The 14,825-nt window shown below is 53.2% G+C and overlaps 5 protein-coding genes across 5 annotated transcripts, besides 14 other annotated features; 4 read left to right on the top strand and 1 right to left on the bottom strand.

Moving 5' to 3' along the window:
* Window positions 1–280: 280 nt before the first annotated feature.
* Window positions 281–2,979, top strand: gpi10 (putative glycosylphosphatidylinositol-alpha 1,2 mannosyltransferase; the record flags this gene model as incomplete). Its single annotated transcript, XM_001271805.1, has 5 exons — window positions 281–577; window positions 712–942; window positions 1,011–1,228; window positions 1,280–1,426; window positions 1,479–2,979. The coding sequence occupies 5 exons, from the start codon at window positions 281–283 to the stop codon at window positions 2,977–2,979; spliced, it is 2,394 nt and encodes a 797-aa protein (XP_001271806.1).
* Window positions 2,927–2,950: a microsatellite.
* Window positions 2,980–3,421: 442 nt separating the features above from the next.
* On the bottom strand, window positions 3,422–5,615 carry ACLA_048490 (putative GTPase activating protein for Arf; the record flags this gene model as incomplete). The annotated part of the gene is made up of 2 exons (XM_001271804.1): window positions 3,422–5,313; window positions 5,501–5,615. 2 exons carry the CDS (start codon window positions 5,613–5,615, stop codon window positions 3,422–3,424), a joined length of 2,007 nt encoding a protein of 668 aa, XP_001271805.1.
* Window positions 3,995–4,033: a microsatellite.
* Window positions 5,616–6,936: 1,321 nt separating the features above from the next.
* Window positions 6,937–6,981: a microsatellite.
* Window positions 6,946–6,981: a microsatellite.
* Window positions 6,982–8,145: 1,164 nt separating this feature from the next.
* Window positions 8,146–8,195: a microsatellite.
* Window positions 8,151–8,195: a microsatellite.
* Window positions 8,154–8,195: a microsatellite.
* Window positions 8,196–8,218: 23 nt separating this feature from the next.
* Window positions 8,219–8,280: a microsatellite.
* A 164-nt stretch (window positions 8,281–8,444) lies between these two features.
* Window positions 8,445–9,611, top strand: ACLA_048480 (peroxidase; the record flags this gene model as incomplete). The annotated part of the gene is made up of 2 exons (XM_001271803.1): window positions 8,445–8,801; window positions 8,868–9,611. The coding sequence occupies 2 exons, from the start codon at window positions 8,445–8,447 to the stop codon at window positions 9,609–9,611; spliced, it is 1,101 nt and encodes a 366-aa protein (XP_001271804.1).
* Window positions 9,612–10,247: 636 nt separating this feature from the next.
* Window positions 10,248–10,820, top strand: ACLA_048470 (diphthamide biosynthesis protein 4; the record flags this gene model as incomplete). Its single annotated transcript, XM_001271802.1, has 1 exon — window positions 10,248–10,820. One exon carries the CDS (start codon window positions 10,248–10,250, stop codon window positions 10,818–10,820), a length of 573 nt encoding a protein of 190 aa, XP_001271803.1.
* Window positions 10,566–10,594: a microsatellite.
* Window positions 10,567–10,594: a microsatellite.
* Window positions 10,821–11,294: 474 nt separating the features above from the next.
* Window positions 11,295–11,345: a microsatellite.
* Window positions 11,296–11,345: a microsatellite.
* Window positions 11,346–11,668: 323 nt separating this feature from the next.
* ACLA_048460 (thioredoxin-like protein 1) lies at window positions 11,669–12,931 on the top strand (the record flags this gene model as incomplete). The annotated part of the gene is made up of 3 exons (XM_001271801.1): window positions 11,669–11,747; window positions 11,893–12,040; window positions 12,166–12,931. The coding sequence occupies 3 exons, from the start codon at window positions 11,669–11,671 to the stop codon at window positions 12,929–12,931; spliced, it is 993 nt and encodes a 330-aa protein (XP_001271802.1).
* Window positions 12,932–14,174: 1,243 nt separating this feature from the next.
* Window positions 14,175–14,210: a microsatellite.
* Window positions 14,183–14,210: a microsatellite.
* Window positions 14,211–14,825: the final 615 nt, after the last annotated feature.

Here is a 14,825-nt window from a genome sequence, read left to right as displayed (position 1 = left end):
TTCAACTGCCTTATGTCAATGTGCAGGTCTTAGTCTCCTAGTCCTAGATTGCTAGTTACTCCCCGCTAGTCCCGAGAGAATCCGCCATTGTCGTCCTGGCCATTACTCATGTTTTTCCGCGCCTCCACTGTAAGGCGGATCTCCTCGCTTTCTGCCGGCCCAGCCAGCCTGGACTTCTTGGCCTGGAGTAAGACTCAGGAATCAGGAATTGATACCGAGTTATCATATCCCGGGGGGTTTTTGGTTTAGTCCTCGCGTCCTGGCTCTGTGACTGGCGACCATGTCCTCATCGCGTCCGAGGAATCAACTCTCTTCCTCTTCCTCTTCTTCGTTTCCCTCGTTGTCGTCCCCCGTTTCGCGCCTGAGGCCGCAACATTCTCCTCCATCATCGTCATCATCATCGTCAACAACGACAGCTTCCTCCCTCTCCACCAATCTCCTGTTCTTCCTCATCGCCTTTCGTCTTCTCAACGCCTTCACCGTTCGTACCTTCTTCCAGCCTGATGAATTCTTCCAATCGCTTGAGCCCGCATGGAAGACCGCGTTTGGAGACAATCAGGGGGCCTGGATAACCTGGGTGAGTGGTCAAGTCGCGATCCCCCTCCCCCAAAAAACCAACAAATCCGCTTGCTGGCAGCCGCATACGATTCCCCGTACCAGCCAGTCACGATGTTCCGGTTGCTAATCGATTGATCCCTACGAATAATATAGGAATGGAAGCACCAACTGAGATCCTCCATCCATCCTCTCATCTTCGCCGCTGTCTACTCCGCCGCCGATCTCGTCGCACAGCTTCTCCGTCTCTCCCCCGCAACCCGCGCGGATCTCCTCGTCGCCGCCCCTAAGACCGCGCAGGCCGTGATCGCCGGGGTCGGGGATTTTTATACCTGGAAGTTGGCTCGATATGTGTATGGTGCTCGAAGCTACGAGGCCTGGGCTACTGTATGTTTAAGTTCTTTCTGTTATGTTGCGCAATATGGCGGCTGAGGCTGACTGGACTGGGATACAAGCTCGTCCTCACGGTGGTTAGCCCTTGGCAGTGGTTCTGTTCCACCCGGACTCTGTCCAACTGCCTCGAAACCACGATCACCATCGTCGCTCTCTACTTCTGGCCTTGGTCTTGGTCATTAAATTCCAGTTCATCGGCGGGACAGCGGAGGACGACACGCGCAGCCAGCAGGGAGCGCCGTGAGAGGAAGCACTCCGCGGATTCGAGTCGGGCGAAACGGTACAGCGGGATAAGTTCCCCTGTTGCAGAAATATTCTAACCGACGTACAGATTGCGCCGATGCCTTGTCCTCGCGGCCATCGCATGTATCCTACGGCCGACAAACGTCCTCATCTGGTTGACTCTAGCCGGTGTCGCATGGCTTCGGACTTCTTGGGAACAGAGAAAGACCCTTGTGCGCGAGGCATTGCTGTGCGGGTAAGTCTACCGTGCCCTTGTTAGATAGGACATGGTCGCTAACGGCTTTCAGTTCCGCCGTCCTGCTCCTCTCGGTCCTTATAGATCGCCTGTTCTACGGATTTTGGACCTTTCCTCCCCTGCGATTCTTGCATTTCAACATTGCGCAATCTCTGGCCGTTTTCTATGGGAAGAATGACTGGCACTATTACCTCTCGCAGGGTTTCCCGCTCCTCCTGACCACGGTGCTACCATTCACCCTGGTCGGCCTGTATCGCGCCTTGGCCCAGCTACGACTGTCTGCATCGGGACAGTTGCAGCCGCTCATGCCGGCCCAGCTGGCATTGATAAGCGTGATCATGCCTTTTGTGCTCTCCCTCATCTCGCACAAGGAAGTGAGGTTCATCTATCCACTGCTACCATCGCTCCACATCTTGACGGCGCCGCCGCTGGTCGACTACTTCATGCCTGCCGTGCTCCGTTCGTCACGGTCATACATGCCCCGGAGACTCACTCTGATCTTTCTCTTGCTGGTTAATGTTGTCATCGCGCTGTACACCACCATCACGCACGCATCCGGCCCACTCAACACGCTCTCTTACCTCCGGCAACAACATGATGCCCACTCCAGTCCACCCTCCGCGCTGGATCATTCGAACAACGACCATTCCGAGCGCGGCATCACGGCAGGATTCCTCATGCCCTGCCACAGCACCCCTTGGCGCTCCCACCTCGTCTACCCCACCATCCACGCCTGGGCTCTATCCTGCGAACCTCCCGTCGGCCTCACCGACGCCCAAAAAGCCACCTACCTCGATGAAGCAGACCAGTTCTACGCCAACCCCGCCCAGTTCCTGCGCGAGCACATGATCGGCGGCCTCCGCCACATCCCCCGCAAACCATCCTACCTCTCCCCCTCACAGCCACCACCGTCGCAGTCGCAACTCAACCCGCCCAGCACCACCCACAACTGGCCTGACTACCTCATCTTCTTCGCCCAGCTCGAACCCACCCTCCGCAGCCTCCTCCGCGCCTCCTCCTACGCCGAATGCCAGCGCACCTTCAACACCGCCTGGCACGACGACTGGCGCCGCACCGGTGACATCGTGGTCTGGTGCCTCGATCCCGCCGAGCAGCAGGCCTGGCGCACCGCCACCCGCCAGCGCGAAACCGAGTCCCGCGAACGCCAATTCGACCGCATCGTCGAAGGCTTCCGCCGCGAGGCAAGTGGGAAGCACCGCAGCTGGAACTGGAACCGGGGGTGGGACCTCGTCCCCTTCCGCTCATGGTTCTCGTCCACGCCGTCGCTGTCGCTGTCCCTGCCCGCGCTTTCGTGGCCGTCCGCTTCATGGTCTCCCTGGCCGTGGCCGGCTACCACCTCGTGGTCGTGGCCATGGCAGCCCAAGCGGCGGACCTGGTTCGGTGTCCCGATTCCACAGCTCTGGACGGCACGGTCGCCGTGGACGATGCGCGCCGGCGCGGGCACGAGCGACTGGTTCAAGGGCTGGGGAGGGAAGAACAGCAAGAGCAAGAGCAAGAGCAAGAAGAGTTTGGATCGAGATCTCTGGTCTTGAGGGGTTTCGAAAAAGGAGGGGTGTTTTGTTTTCCGCTGCATGATACCTTGTCTGTTTTTGTTTTTGTTTTTTTCTCTTGTACATACGTGCTACAGCCATCTCCTTCGCATTGGATCAGATGCATCTAGCGTGGACTTGAAGATGAATGATTCCGAGTCTGAGTCTTATCCAAATTTTTTTATCCGTCTGTGAACAGAGTACTTTAATATATATATACTATATGGTATGCTTAGATATCCAAAGATCCAGCCATCGGTCGCAGTCTCCAATCTGTCTGTCTGTATGTATGTATTGCCTGGACCCCCGAGGAGAAAAAAGAAAAAGAAAAAGAAAACGCCGGTTTTGGTATGATGCAGACACCAACCTGCCCAAAAATGGTGCAAAAAATAAATACATAGAAGAAAGGATACCATCCGAGTCTCAGGGGGGGGTGGGGGGTTCGCTAACCGTACCGCGCGCTCAGATTGGCAAAGGCGTCTGGGCTGTGCCGGCCCGTTTGGAAGCCGTTGATGTCCACGCTCTGCTGGCTCATGTGGGTTCGTGGGAAGGTGCCGTTCAGCTGAGCCGGGGGCGCTGTCAGTCCCAAACTCGTGCCAGCGCCGGGTTGCCCGTTCATAAAGGGATTGCGGGATCCGCCGAATTGGGGATCAGCGGTCGGCTGGGGAGCTGCTTGCGGCGGAGCGTTGATACTGGGCATCGGCTGCATCTGCGGTGCTGGCTGCAGCGACACTCCTGAGGAGGCTTGCAATTGCTGAGGTTGGGATATCCCAGTGCTTCCTGGTGCAGGGGGCAGGCTGTACAAGGAAAGAATGCTACCCTTGTCCACGCGGCCGGTGGGTTGTGCGGCAAGATACTGGCTTGTCTGTTGCAGTCCAGGCTGTAGTTGTGACTGGTATTGAGATTGATAGCCACCAGTCTGCGGCGAAACTTGGGCTGTCATGGCGTGGAAGGGGTTTTGACTGCCCTGGCCCTGCTGGAAGGAGTGCAGATGAGCCTGCAGTTGACTCTGCGGATACTGCTGCTGCTGCTGTTGTTGTTGCTGTTGCTGCTGCTGAAAAGATGACATCGGCCCGAAAGGCGATGTGGAAGATACCGCTGGCATCGTATTTGCATGTCGGGGCGGGTTGTGCAATGCACTTCCGGGGGTTGTTTGAAATTGCGGCTGACCCGAAGCCCCCGAGGCTCCGAACTGGCTGAAAAATGGGTTCGTCGGAGCCACGCCAGGGCTCTGGGTGAGCGGCGTACTTGTGAAACTGGCCTGTGGCTGCGCGGCTGACTGAAAGAATGGGTTTTGGCTGCCGTCGAACGCTTGTGGGGATGCGGCAAATGTGCTTTGGGCGAAGGTCGAGGTAACGGGAGGGGTTAGCGGTTGCTGATAAAGAGGCTGAGGAAGTGAAGACTGGTTAATAGGATATCCCCCAGTAGAGTGCGGGAACAAGGGCTGTGACACCTGCAAATTCTGAAATGATGTTTCCAGAGACTGCGCAGGTTGTGGTTGCAATTGCAATTGCAACCGCGGTTGTGAAGTTGGCACGTCAAAGGGGTTGTAGGAGCCATTGACTTGGGTGACCGGTTTGAAGTCAAGCTGATCAAACGGGTTGTCCGACGTGTTTTTGGCAGCATTGACTTGTGCCGCAGTCCGTCCCAGCGTGGGAGGACCCTCTCCCAGCCTCTGAAGAGTCTCGATTGTCTTGTTCAGATTCCCGTCCAAGCCTTTCAATGCACTGGCGTTTCGGCGCTCGTTGGTAAACCCCATATCCCTCAGTGTGGTCATCTTCGCATCAAACGACGCATCGTTTGTGTCACGGACGGAAGCGCCGAAACCTTGGGAACCAGAGTGGGAATTGGATACGCTCCGGAATGGCGGCGAGTCGGTAGCATAGGATCTGTTCAACGACCGGTGCAGGTTGGAGGTGGAGGAGGCGGACCGCAAGCCGAGACCGGGGAACCTGCCGGACTTGGGCGGCAGGGGAGGTGGTGAGCCCTCGGGAGATCTATCGTAGCTAGAATCATTCCGGCTCGGGGGCTTCGGTTTCCCATCTTCCAACGAGCGATGCTGATACTTCTGCCGGATATACCGTTCCATGCTCGAATCGGCCTCGTCGACATCCATGGGAACCGGGGGTGGAACGCTCTTGGGGTTGAAGATCTTGTTCATGAGGTTATTTCCGTGTGATTTCATATTCTGGACGGGTTGTCTTGTGTTAGCGAAGGGGTCTTTATCAGTTTGTTGCCCCAGCGCGGTTCGACTCACATCCACCTGTTCCGATGTCCATGTGTCCATGCTCAGGGACTTGACCTTGGAGATGTGCGTGCCCAGCTTGCGATGCAAAGCTGCGCATCGCATGCAAAGGAATATCCCCATCTATATCCCATCTAATCAGCTTCCTCATTCTGGCGGGTGCGTCGTGTACAATCGAGCGGTATACATACGTTCCAGCTGGCCCATCCTGGAAAGGCGCGCGTTTGTTAGCAAACTGCGTGGGCTCACGAGTTCGACTCGACATCGGCATCGACATACCTGGGTTGAATGCGCCACAATCTGCACATCGATCATTACCGGGAACTGAGCGGATGAGGTCCTGCAAGGTTTTCTCATTCCGTTGCTGCTGCCGTTTACTGACGGCGCTGGGCATGTTGATGGCGGTTCCTCGAAGGATGAACCCGGATCCTCCTGTGGAGACAATGAGCGACAAGAAAAGACGAGATGAATGAATCTCCAGCAAAGTAGAAGCCAAAGAAAACCCCCGGTCAAGGAAAGCCTGAGGTTATTCACCAAAGATTGGGGCGAAAGTTGCAGCGAGCGGGCCGAGCTTCCGTCTGCGGGAGATAGGGGGGAGGGAATCTTAAATAGGAACGGCAACCATATTTACAGGATAGAAATGTAGGGAGGGACCCGCAGGTCGAAGGAAGATATGAATAGAGATGAAGAAGGATGAATAATGAACGGCTAGAGAGAAGGAGAAGAAGAAAGAGAGAAAAGGAGGAATGGTCAGGAGAGGACAAGAAGTGGCCAGGGATGATATAATAGTACAAATCAATGGTGGGTGTGGGGGAAGAAAAAGAGCAGGATGACTGACAGTGGCCAACACCAGTTCGTGATGCACAGGAAGGCACTTGATCTAGCTAGAACTTGGTTGAGGTTCTACTAGAACAGTGCTCTTATTATTTTTAACTGGCATGTCTGATGGAGTATGGAGATGGATGGCTGCGTGCTCCAGTGCTATCTTTATGTATATATACTCCGTAGGTAGATAAATCCATATCGCACCAGGGGACATCATGATCCTCTTAACTCTTAACTCTTAAGTCCAAGACACCACCGGATTCTCGAATCTTGACCACGGTGCCAAGTGCGCGATTGGTCCGTGACATTCTTTCGTTGGATCCTGGCATCCACTTCTCGAAGCTGAACTTATTCGATAGTCATTTTTGTCGATCAGTCAGGGCGCACCAGAGTGAAGTTACCCAAGCGGTCAGAATTCCTGGGATTGGTGGTGCACTTTCCATGACATACTACGGAATGACTATGAGGTCGGGATCTCTATCCCGTGTGTCTTTTCTCTTTGAAAGCTTCAATTTTACAACATGATACCAAAGTCAAATGAATGTGTGGGCAACAGGTGGCTCTTCACCATCGCACTCAAAGAGTCTCCAAAAGGAAACTCCAGTACGGTAGAGGAGCCTTGTGCTGCCCGGATCCTTCTAGTACGCCAATATGACCTGCCATCCTATGGTCCATAGGAAGGAATTGGAGGTTGATTATGCGTTCGTAGTTTATGAAAAGTGTAATGGAAAAGAAAAGAAGAAAAAAAGAAGAGAGAAAAGAGTTGTTGACAAGAGGTGCAATATAAAGGGCTGCCAAGGAGTGGTCACGTGGATCGTGGACCCAGCACTAAGTCAGGTGACTTCCTCCACCACTTGAAGTTTTCTTCTTCTCGGTTTGAATTTTCTGCTTCTCTCCATCTCTCTCTCTCTCTCTCTCTCTCTCTCTGTCTCTCTTTGACCCAGTCAATTCAGAAAACACACAAGTGACACAACAGTGTCTTGTCTTGCTCATTGATGTGTGAGCTACTATTGTAGATTTTCTTTTCGACTCCTTCCAAGACGTGATGATGTCTTGTTTGCAATTGTTATCTGACAACCACACAGCAGGCGTCTAGTCTTTTCAATGGCCAAGTCGTATGCTTTTTTTTTGTTCGTTCAGTGGAAGATCAAAACCAAACAGTTTTTAGCAGAGCTGCGTCTACTCCACCCTGGTGTTCGTCTCTCTCGAGCAGCAGGACTTTTTACGACGGACATCCTATATTATATTATGTTGTGTTGATTGATAGAAATGGAAATATTGATTTTATTCCTGCTCCTGAGCGTGCGTAGAGGATAGGATGATGGAGGTAGCTTGAACATTCTGCCTCCCTCGGGGTTGGTGGCGTCAATCCGATATGGCACACCAGCTAGGAAGTGAGGGAGATGGGATGAAACTATTCAGCTTATCTCATATTATTGAGTCTAGTCTCTAGCCCGTAACTACTATTGAAGCTGATGAATAATCGAGTAGAGTCTGGATGAGAAGACTAGCTGGACTGCTGGAGATACCCAAGAGCACAGGAACACACGAACATCAACACCACCAACAGATTGTGATTTGTGAATTGTGGGGTTATTCATCTGTGCAAATTGCGAAACAGAGTGTTCCTGTTTAGTAATGCAATAATCACCAATGGTTGCTGGGGGATCCACCCTATCCTCGTTGCTCAATGCCTTCAATGAGAGGGATAGATGGATACTACTCCGTAGTATTGATTAGTTGATTATTGAATGATAACATCCTGAGAGACAATGATGTATACACTCGAAGGACATCCAGACAGCAAGAGGCAAGAGAGCCCTCAGCACCATGGATCCGACGATTGCCACGTCCACAGATTCGCAGCCTCCCCTCTCATGGCTCTGGTATCCAGACTAGGTACTAACTACACAGTAGTACCTCGACTCTCATAATCACGATCCCTTCTTCAAAGCAGAACTAGACGAAGAAAATGCGGAGAAAAAACTGCTGAGTCAAGAATTCGGGCCCAGAAGCTCACCAATCTGCCGTCTTTCATTGGTGCACGGCGTTTTGTTTCTATGGACTATGGAGGATTACCTACCTAGTTAGTAACTGAGTATGATTATTATTATTATTATTATGATTATTATGATTATTATGATTATTAGTCGTAGATATCCCTCTCCCACCCTCCTCTCCTCCTCTCCTCCTCTCCTCCTCTCCTCTTCTCCTCTTCTCCTCTTCTCCTCTTCCCTTCTGTCCATCTGTCAGATTCTCTCTCTCTCTCTGCTTCACTACGTACTATCGTACTCTTTCTTCTTTACACCCACTCACTCTCTATCCTTCATTTCGTGAGAGAATACATATAAACTATCCCCTTCCTTTCTTGATACTCTTGTCCTCGCCTTCCATCACAATGGCCTCGGCTGCTAGATCTGCCTCTCGCGCCTTCCTGCGCTCCACTCCGGCGACCTCTTCCTTCCGTCCCGCTGTCCGTGGCGCTCGCTTTGCTCTTCCCGCTCAGGGCTTCCGCGCTGCTTCTCGTCGGGGTTATGCCTCGGAGGCCAACTCCGGCAAGTCCTCCTCCAGCGTCTTCCTGTGGGCTGGTCTGGCCGTCGCCGGTGGTGCTGGTGCATACTTCTACCTGAACGGCAGCGATTCGGTGGACTCCAAGAACTTCGTCCCCAGCAAGGAGGACTACCAGAAGGTGTACGATGCGATTGCTGCTCGTCTGGCCAATGAGACCGACTATGATGATGGCAGCTATGGACCTGTAAGTCCCACCAGAAGGTTCCTTCATTGTAACTTGCAGAGCTAACATGCCATCCTCGCACGATAGGTCCTCGTCCGCCTCGCATGGCACGCAAGCGGTACATATGACAAGGAGACTGGCACCGGTGGCAGCAACGGTGCCACCATGAGATTCGCTCCCGAATCCGACCACGGCGCCAACGCTGGTCTCAAGATTGCCCGGGACTTCCTGGAGCCCATCAAGGCCCAGTTCCCCTGGATCACCTACTCGGATCTCTGGACTTTGGCCGGTTCCTGTGCCATCCAGGAGCTGGGTGGTCCCACCATCCCCTGGCGCCCTGGCCGTCAGGATCGGGACGTCGCTGCCTGCACCCCTGACGGACGTCTCCCCGACGCCTCCAAGGACCAGCGCCATGTCCGCGACATCTTCTACCGCATGGGATTCAATGACCAGGAGATCGTGGCCCTGATGGGTGCCCATGCCCTGGGCCGTGCTCACACCGACCGCTCTGGCTTCGATGGCCCCTGGGATTTCAGCCCTACCGTCTTCTCCAACGAGTTCTTCCGCCTCCTCGCCGAGGAGACGTGGCAGAAGAAGAAGTGGAACGGACCTACCCAGTTCACCGACAAGACCACCAGCACCCTGATGATGCTTCCTAGCGACATGGCCATGATCAAGGACAAGGAGTTCAAGAAGCACGTTGACCGCTATGCCAAGGATAGCGATGCCTTCTTCAAGGACTTCTCGGACGTCTTTGTCAAGCTCCTCGAGCTCGGTGTTCCCTTCACCAGCAAGGCCGAGGACCGCTATGTCTTCAAGCCCTCTGAATAGACGGTCGCTTGAACTCTTTTTAAAACTTCTGATTCTGTTTTTCTTTTCGTTGTATTTGTCCTGGTAGCATGCATTTTGGTTAGTTTGCATCTTGATATCCGACATGTGGTCTGTCGCCCATGTCCATTAAGTGACAAAATTGTCATGACTTTGGTTTGAATATTTGATATCTTGTTGGGATATGTCTGAAGATCTAGATGGATAGTCTACCATGCTATTGAACATATTCACTGACCTGTACTGGCCGTCAGCCTTCTGGCTTGACTTTGTAGACCATTTCGGCTCTATGTTGCCCACAGACTGGTTTCATACTGTAAAAAAGAAAAGAAAAAAAAGTCATGTTCCGACCATTAAGGTAGCTAGCTGTTCGAGCGCCGTCACTGTCCATGTACAAGAGCAGCGGAATCGAATAACCTCCGAGGTGGCAGCGGGACGAACGCCAACAATTTTTTGGGTTCCTCCCATCCACCACCAGAAGTCATCGGCTCATTCTAAACTAATCAGTATCCTCCTCAAATACACCACGAAACAAGGAGATCGAAGAAGCGAAGGATCTGCAAAGCTTCTTTTTGAATAAGCAACTCCCCCATCTACACCAGGGAAACTCGTCCTCCCACCGCTCCCACCGACGCAAAAATGACGGGATCACACACCATCACACACGACCACGACTACTACGAGATCCTCAACCTCCCTTACTCCCCTTCAACAGCCCTCTCCAAACAACAGCTCAAACTCGCCTACCACAAAGCCCTCCTCCAACACCACCCGGACAAAACCCCGAGCGCCGAACCCCCCACCCCCACCCAAGCAAAAGCAACACCCACCGTCACCATCGACGCAATCACAGCCGCGTACAAGACGCTCTCCGACCCCGCGCTGCGCGCCGAGTACGACCGCCTGCGCCGGCTAGACCGGGCCAGCGCGGTCGGGCGCGGGCCCGCAGGCGAGAACGCGGCGGCGGCGGCGGCGGCGGCGGCGGCTTTCCACACAGGACTGGAGGTGGTTGATCTGGAGGATTTGGAGTGTGAGGAGCGCGAGGACGGAGCGCGCTGGTTCCGCGGGTGTCGGTGTGGTGACGAGAGGGGGTTTCTGGTCACCGAGGCGGATCTGGAGAAGGAGGTTGAGCAGGGCGAGGTGGTGATTGGGTGTCGGGGGTGTAGTCTTTGGATGAAGATTTTGTTTGCCGTGGAAGGGGGGCAGGGATGAAGGTGGAGGCGGGGGGGAGGATACTATAACTTGGTGTGCGGTTATGGCTCTGAATGTTTCAGCGGGTGTATATCCTGCGCTGGAAGGGATGGGGCTGAGGGCAGAGACTTGTTCTTCCTACGGGCGTCGAGATGCAGTGCCGAGGGCATCAGGAGCCGGGGGCTGAGCTGTCATGGCTTCTCTTTTCAGACGGTGTGTCTGAATCCAAACTTGATGCCGTGGTCGCATCATCGCGTGGTCGGTCGATGGTTAGAGTACTATCCCTTTCCTGTGAGATCAAGTCACGATGGCTTCTACGTGAGACACATCATACCGACTGCGACTGCGGTGCGAGGTCGAGCCCAAGGGTGACAGGTACCTGAGCGGCATATTGTACGACTGTACACTGGTACATGGCAAGGCGAGTTGCTTTGCGATCTATGGGGTATAGCTACGTGGGCTTGGTGGCTATGATGTGGGGATTGATGGGATTGAAGAGAGAGAGAGAGAGAGAGAGAAAGAGAGAGAGAAAGAGAGAGAGGGAGATATATATATACAACACGGAGAGCCGCTGTAAGTTGGGCTTTGTAGCTAGAAAATTCCTTTTCGAGGATAATTTCATATGCTCGACATCTCAGGGGAACGATAAATTCTATAGAAATATTTCCAATTTCCCTATATCAGTGCCTTAGGTGTAGCATAAGTAGCTCAGGTAGTGTTCCTGCCATCCACCGAGGGGGCTCTGTTGATGACATATTTCGCCCAAAAACAGAAATAGAAAACCAACACTGATCCAGCTCCTCCATCTGTCAACAACTTCCTCTCTCCTCCATCCCTCTCTGCATTCTTGTCGAATCACAGCCGCCACAATGTCGGCACCGATCCATATCTCCTCAAAGGAGCAATTCAGCTCCCTCCTGACAACCTCCAAATTCGTCGTGGCAGACTGTAAGCTCATCCTCCTCCATGGCTGATTCCCCTCCCCGCCCCGCGCCTGCTTGCTCACGCCGTCCACCCCGCGAGAACTGCATTTTCCTACCTTGCCCTCACTCCGAACATGATACTGACTGCTTTCTTCCCAACCTGGATATAGTTTACGCAGACTGGTGTGGGCCATGCAAGCAGATCGCCCCCGCATACGAACAGCTGGCTAGCCAGCTCTCACGCCCGAACCGGATCACATTCACCAAGGTCAACGTCGATCAGCAGCAGGAGATTGCCCGTGCCTATGGCGTTACAGCGTACGTCCACCTACAGAACTACACATACCCACCAGGGAGGCAACATAAAACAAACCATGGGGCAACGGGGGAGGGGGGGCAGATAAAAAAATAAAGACAGGACAGGCACTAACACCGAACGACAGGATGCCCACCTTCATCGTCTTCCAGCAAGGCCGCCCCATCTCGACCGTCCGCGGCGCCGACCCCAAGGCCCTCTCTGACGCAGTCCGCAAGCTCGCCTCCGAAGCCAGCAAGGAAGACTCCGGGGACGCCTCGGGCGACCTGAGCGGGGGCAACGGCTGGATCGGCGCGGCGGCACCCAAGGGTTACAGCGACATCACGGACCAGCACGAACCCAAGGGCGTGGAGCTGCTGAACCGCGACAGCGACTTCGGCACGGCCAAGACACTCTTCGAGTCGTCGAAGCCGTCGGCGCTCAGCGAGCGAGGCAAGGCGAAGGAGGGCGCGCCCGTGGACTGGGTCGAGAGCGATACCGACGAGCAGCTGATGCTCTTTGTGCCGTTCCAGTCGACGCTCAAGGTCCACTCGCTGCAGATCACGTCGTGTGTGTCTGCGTCGGAGGACGACGAGGATGCACCGATGCGGCCCAAGACGGTCCAGCTGTACACGAACCGATCGCATGTGCTGGGCTTCGACGAGGCGGACGGGATCCCTCCCGTGCAGACCGTGACGATCCAGCCGGAGGACTGGGATGCGAAGACGGCGACGGCCAAGGTGGACTTGCGGTTTGTCAAGTTCCAGAACGTCACGTCGCTGGTGGTCTTCTTCGTGGACGGCGACGGCGACAGCGAGAAGCTGCGGGTGGATAGGATCAGGATCTTTGGCGAAGCGGGTGAGAAGAGGGAGATGGGCAAACTGGAGAAGATCGGCGACGAGCCGGGCGAATAATTCAATGATACCCTCTCTCTCTCGGCCAGAGAATGTGCAATCAGACATGCGAAGACTACTTAGGATTTTATGATTACGACAGCAAACCGAACACCTGCAGCAAATGCGTTTTAAGATTTTTCTCTTGTAGTGTAGAAAAAAACAAACTATCTAAACATCTAACTCTGAAGCCCTCTTCTATCATCACCAAAACGGATAGATAGATAGAAAAAAGAAGCAGTTTGTCCGATCCCAAACCAAATGGTCTCATCCTTGGAAGAAGTTCAGAAAGACCAATAAAGTAGAACCGGTGTGCAATTCCGTTCGTCTGTGACACAACTGACACCTGGGGATACATCACAGAGAAATTGATGTCCAGGCAACACGGGTGAAATAGTAGTTGCGTCGCCGCACGAAGAAAGAAAAGAAAAAGAAAAAAATTTTAAGAAGGCTGGCTGCGTGCGAGGCTATTTATGCTCTCCGGGCTGGGGAATTTTCCTCTCGGATGACGGAGAAAGGATTCTTCCGATCGGATGGGAATTTTTACCTAGGTAGGGGGATTATGTAATTGATTGAGAATTTTTTGTGTGTGTGTGTTTACGTAGTAGTAGTATGGCCAAGCGAGTTTGGAATTATTTCTGGGTTTTGTTTTTTTTTTTTTTTCTTTGGAGATTTCCTTCTTTTTCTCTTCTTCTTTCTTCTTTTCATCAGATCTCCCTTGTTGGAGTACACCATGAAATGTAACAGGGTGTAGGCCTGTGATGAGATAAATGGATGAATATATGATAGGAAGAGACTGAGTCTCCCACTGGGAGCATGATCTCAAATTTCACATCCACTGAGGCCGTCGACAAAATGCAGATTTATTGGGTTTGATCTGGTGGTGTTGGGGGGGATGAATTTTTTTTCCCCTTCGGTTTGTTTACATTTTTTATTGTGCTGCAATCTCGAGGATTGGATGGAGCTGTTTCCGCGCAATGGACAGACAGAGCCAAAGCTTCTTGTAAGTTGTAACACTGCAGATATTCCGTAGATAGCTGCAGCGGTCGTCTTCCTTCGTAGCCCTCTATGGTTTCACTTGAACTCCGTAACTTTTGTCTTCTGTGCTTCGTGCTTCGACTGTACAGGGATCAATGCTTCTGTCCGTGTGGCTGGTCATTTGCTTCATGTCGGGCATCGTGCATCATGTGGCTGTCCTCACGGTCTCACCACCGGTTGTTCCCTTGATGGTCTGTGTGGACGCGGAGTAGAAAAGTCTGCTATCTCTCTCCATCTATCTATCTATCTATCTATCTATCTACAAGCTTCAATCAGTCTTCCCTGGTTGGCGTTGGAGTTGGGAATAGCCGTGTGCTTCCATTCCCGTCTGGATCTAGGAGAACCCTCCGAACCCTGATAGAACAGCACGCTGGCTGATGGCGATGCTGATGCTGATGCGTGTTAGCGATTGGGTGCAAGACCCTTGGAACCGAGACATGCATTCAGCACGGCTGCTCGTATCCAGCTGCAAGTTCTCGGGAGCTTCAACCAGGAAGAGGTCCAGGTGCCAGCTTATCGTCTCCCGAAGCTGAACTATCTCGATTTGGCTGATTTCCTCACCTCCCCGGTGATCATGTGTAACCATTGAACCTACCACGGAGTACCGGCGTGAGCATCATAGCAACCGTGCTTCCCCACAGCTCGCAATCAGATTTTCAAAAAGCACAGGCAAAGGATTAGGAGAAAAAAAAAAGCCACACAGCTCAAGAACCCAAGGCCCCAGCTCTTCAGGGCCCAACTCCCAAAGGGTTTGCCCCAGCTTTCCTCGTGTTCTCTAACTACCAGTACCGTGATTCATGGTAAGTCTGCAATACCTCCGACACCGACCCAGGGAACGACCAGCCACCATTGTTTTAGCTCCGGAGATCTGTACCAG

Source organism: Aspergillus clavatus, genomic scaffold, assembly GCF_000002715.2.
Source record: "Aspergillus clavatus NRRL 1 1099423829800 genomic scaffold, whole genome shotgun sequence".
Classification (NCBI taxonomy): domain Eukaryota; kingdom Fungi; phylum Ascomycota; class Eurotiomycetes; order Eurotiales; family Aspergillaceae; genus Aspergillus; species Aspergillus clavatus.
Note: the sequence above shows the minus strand (reverse complement) of the source record. Positions and strands in the feature narration are given on the sequence as shown.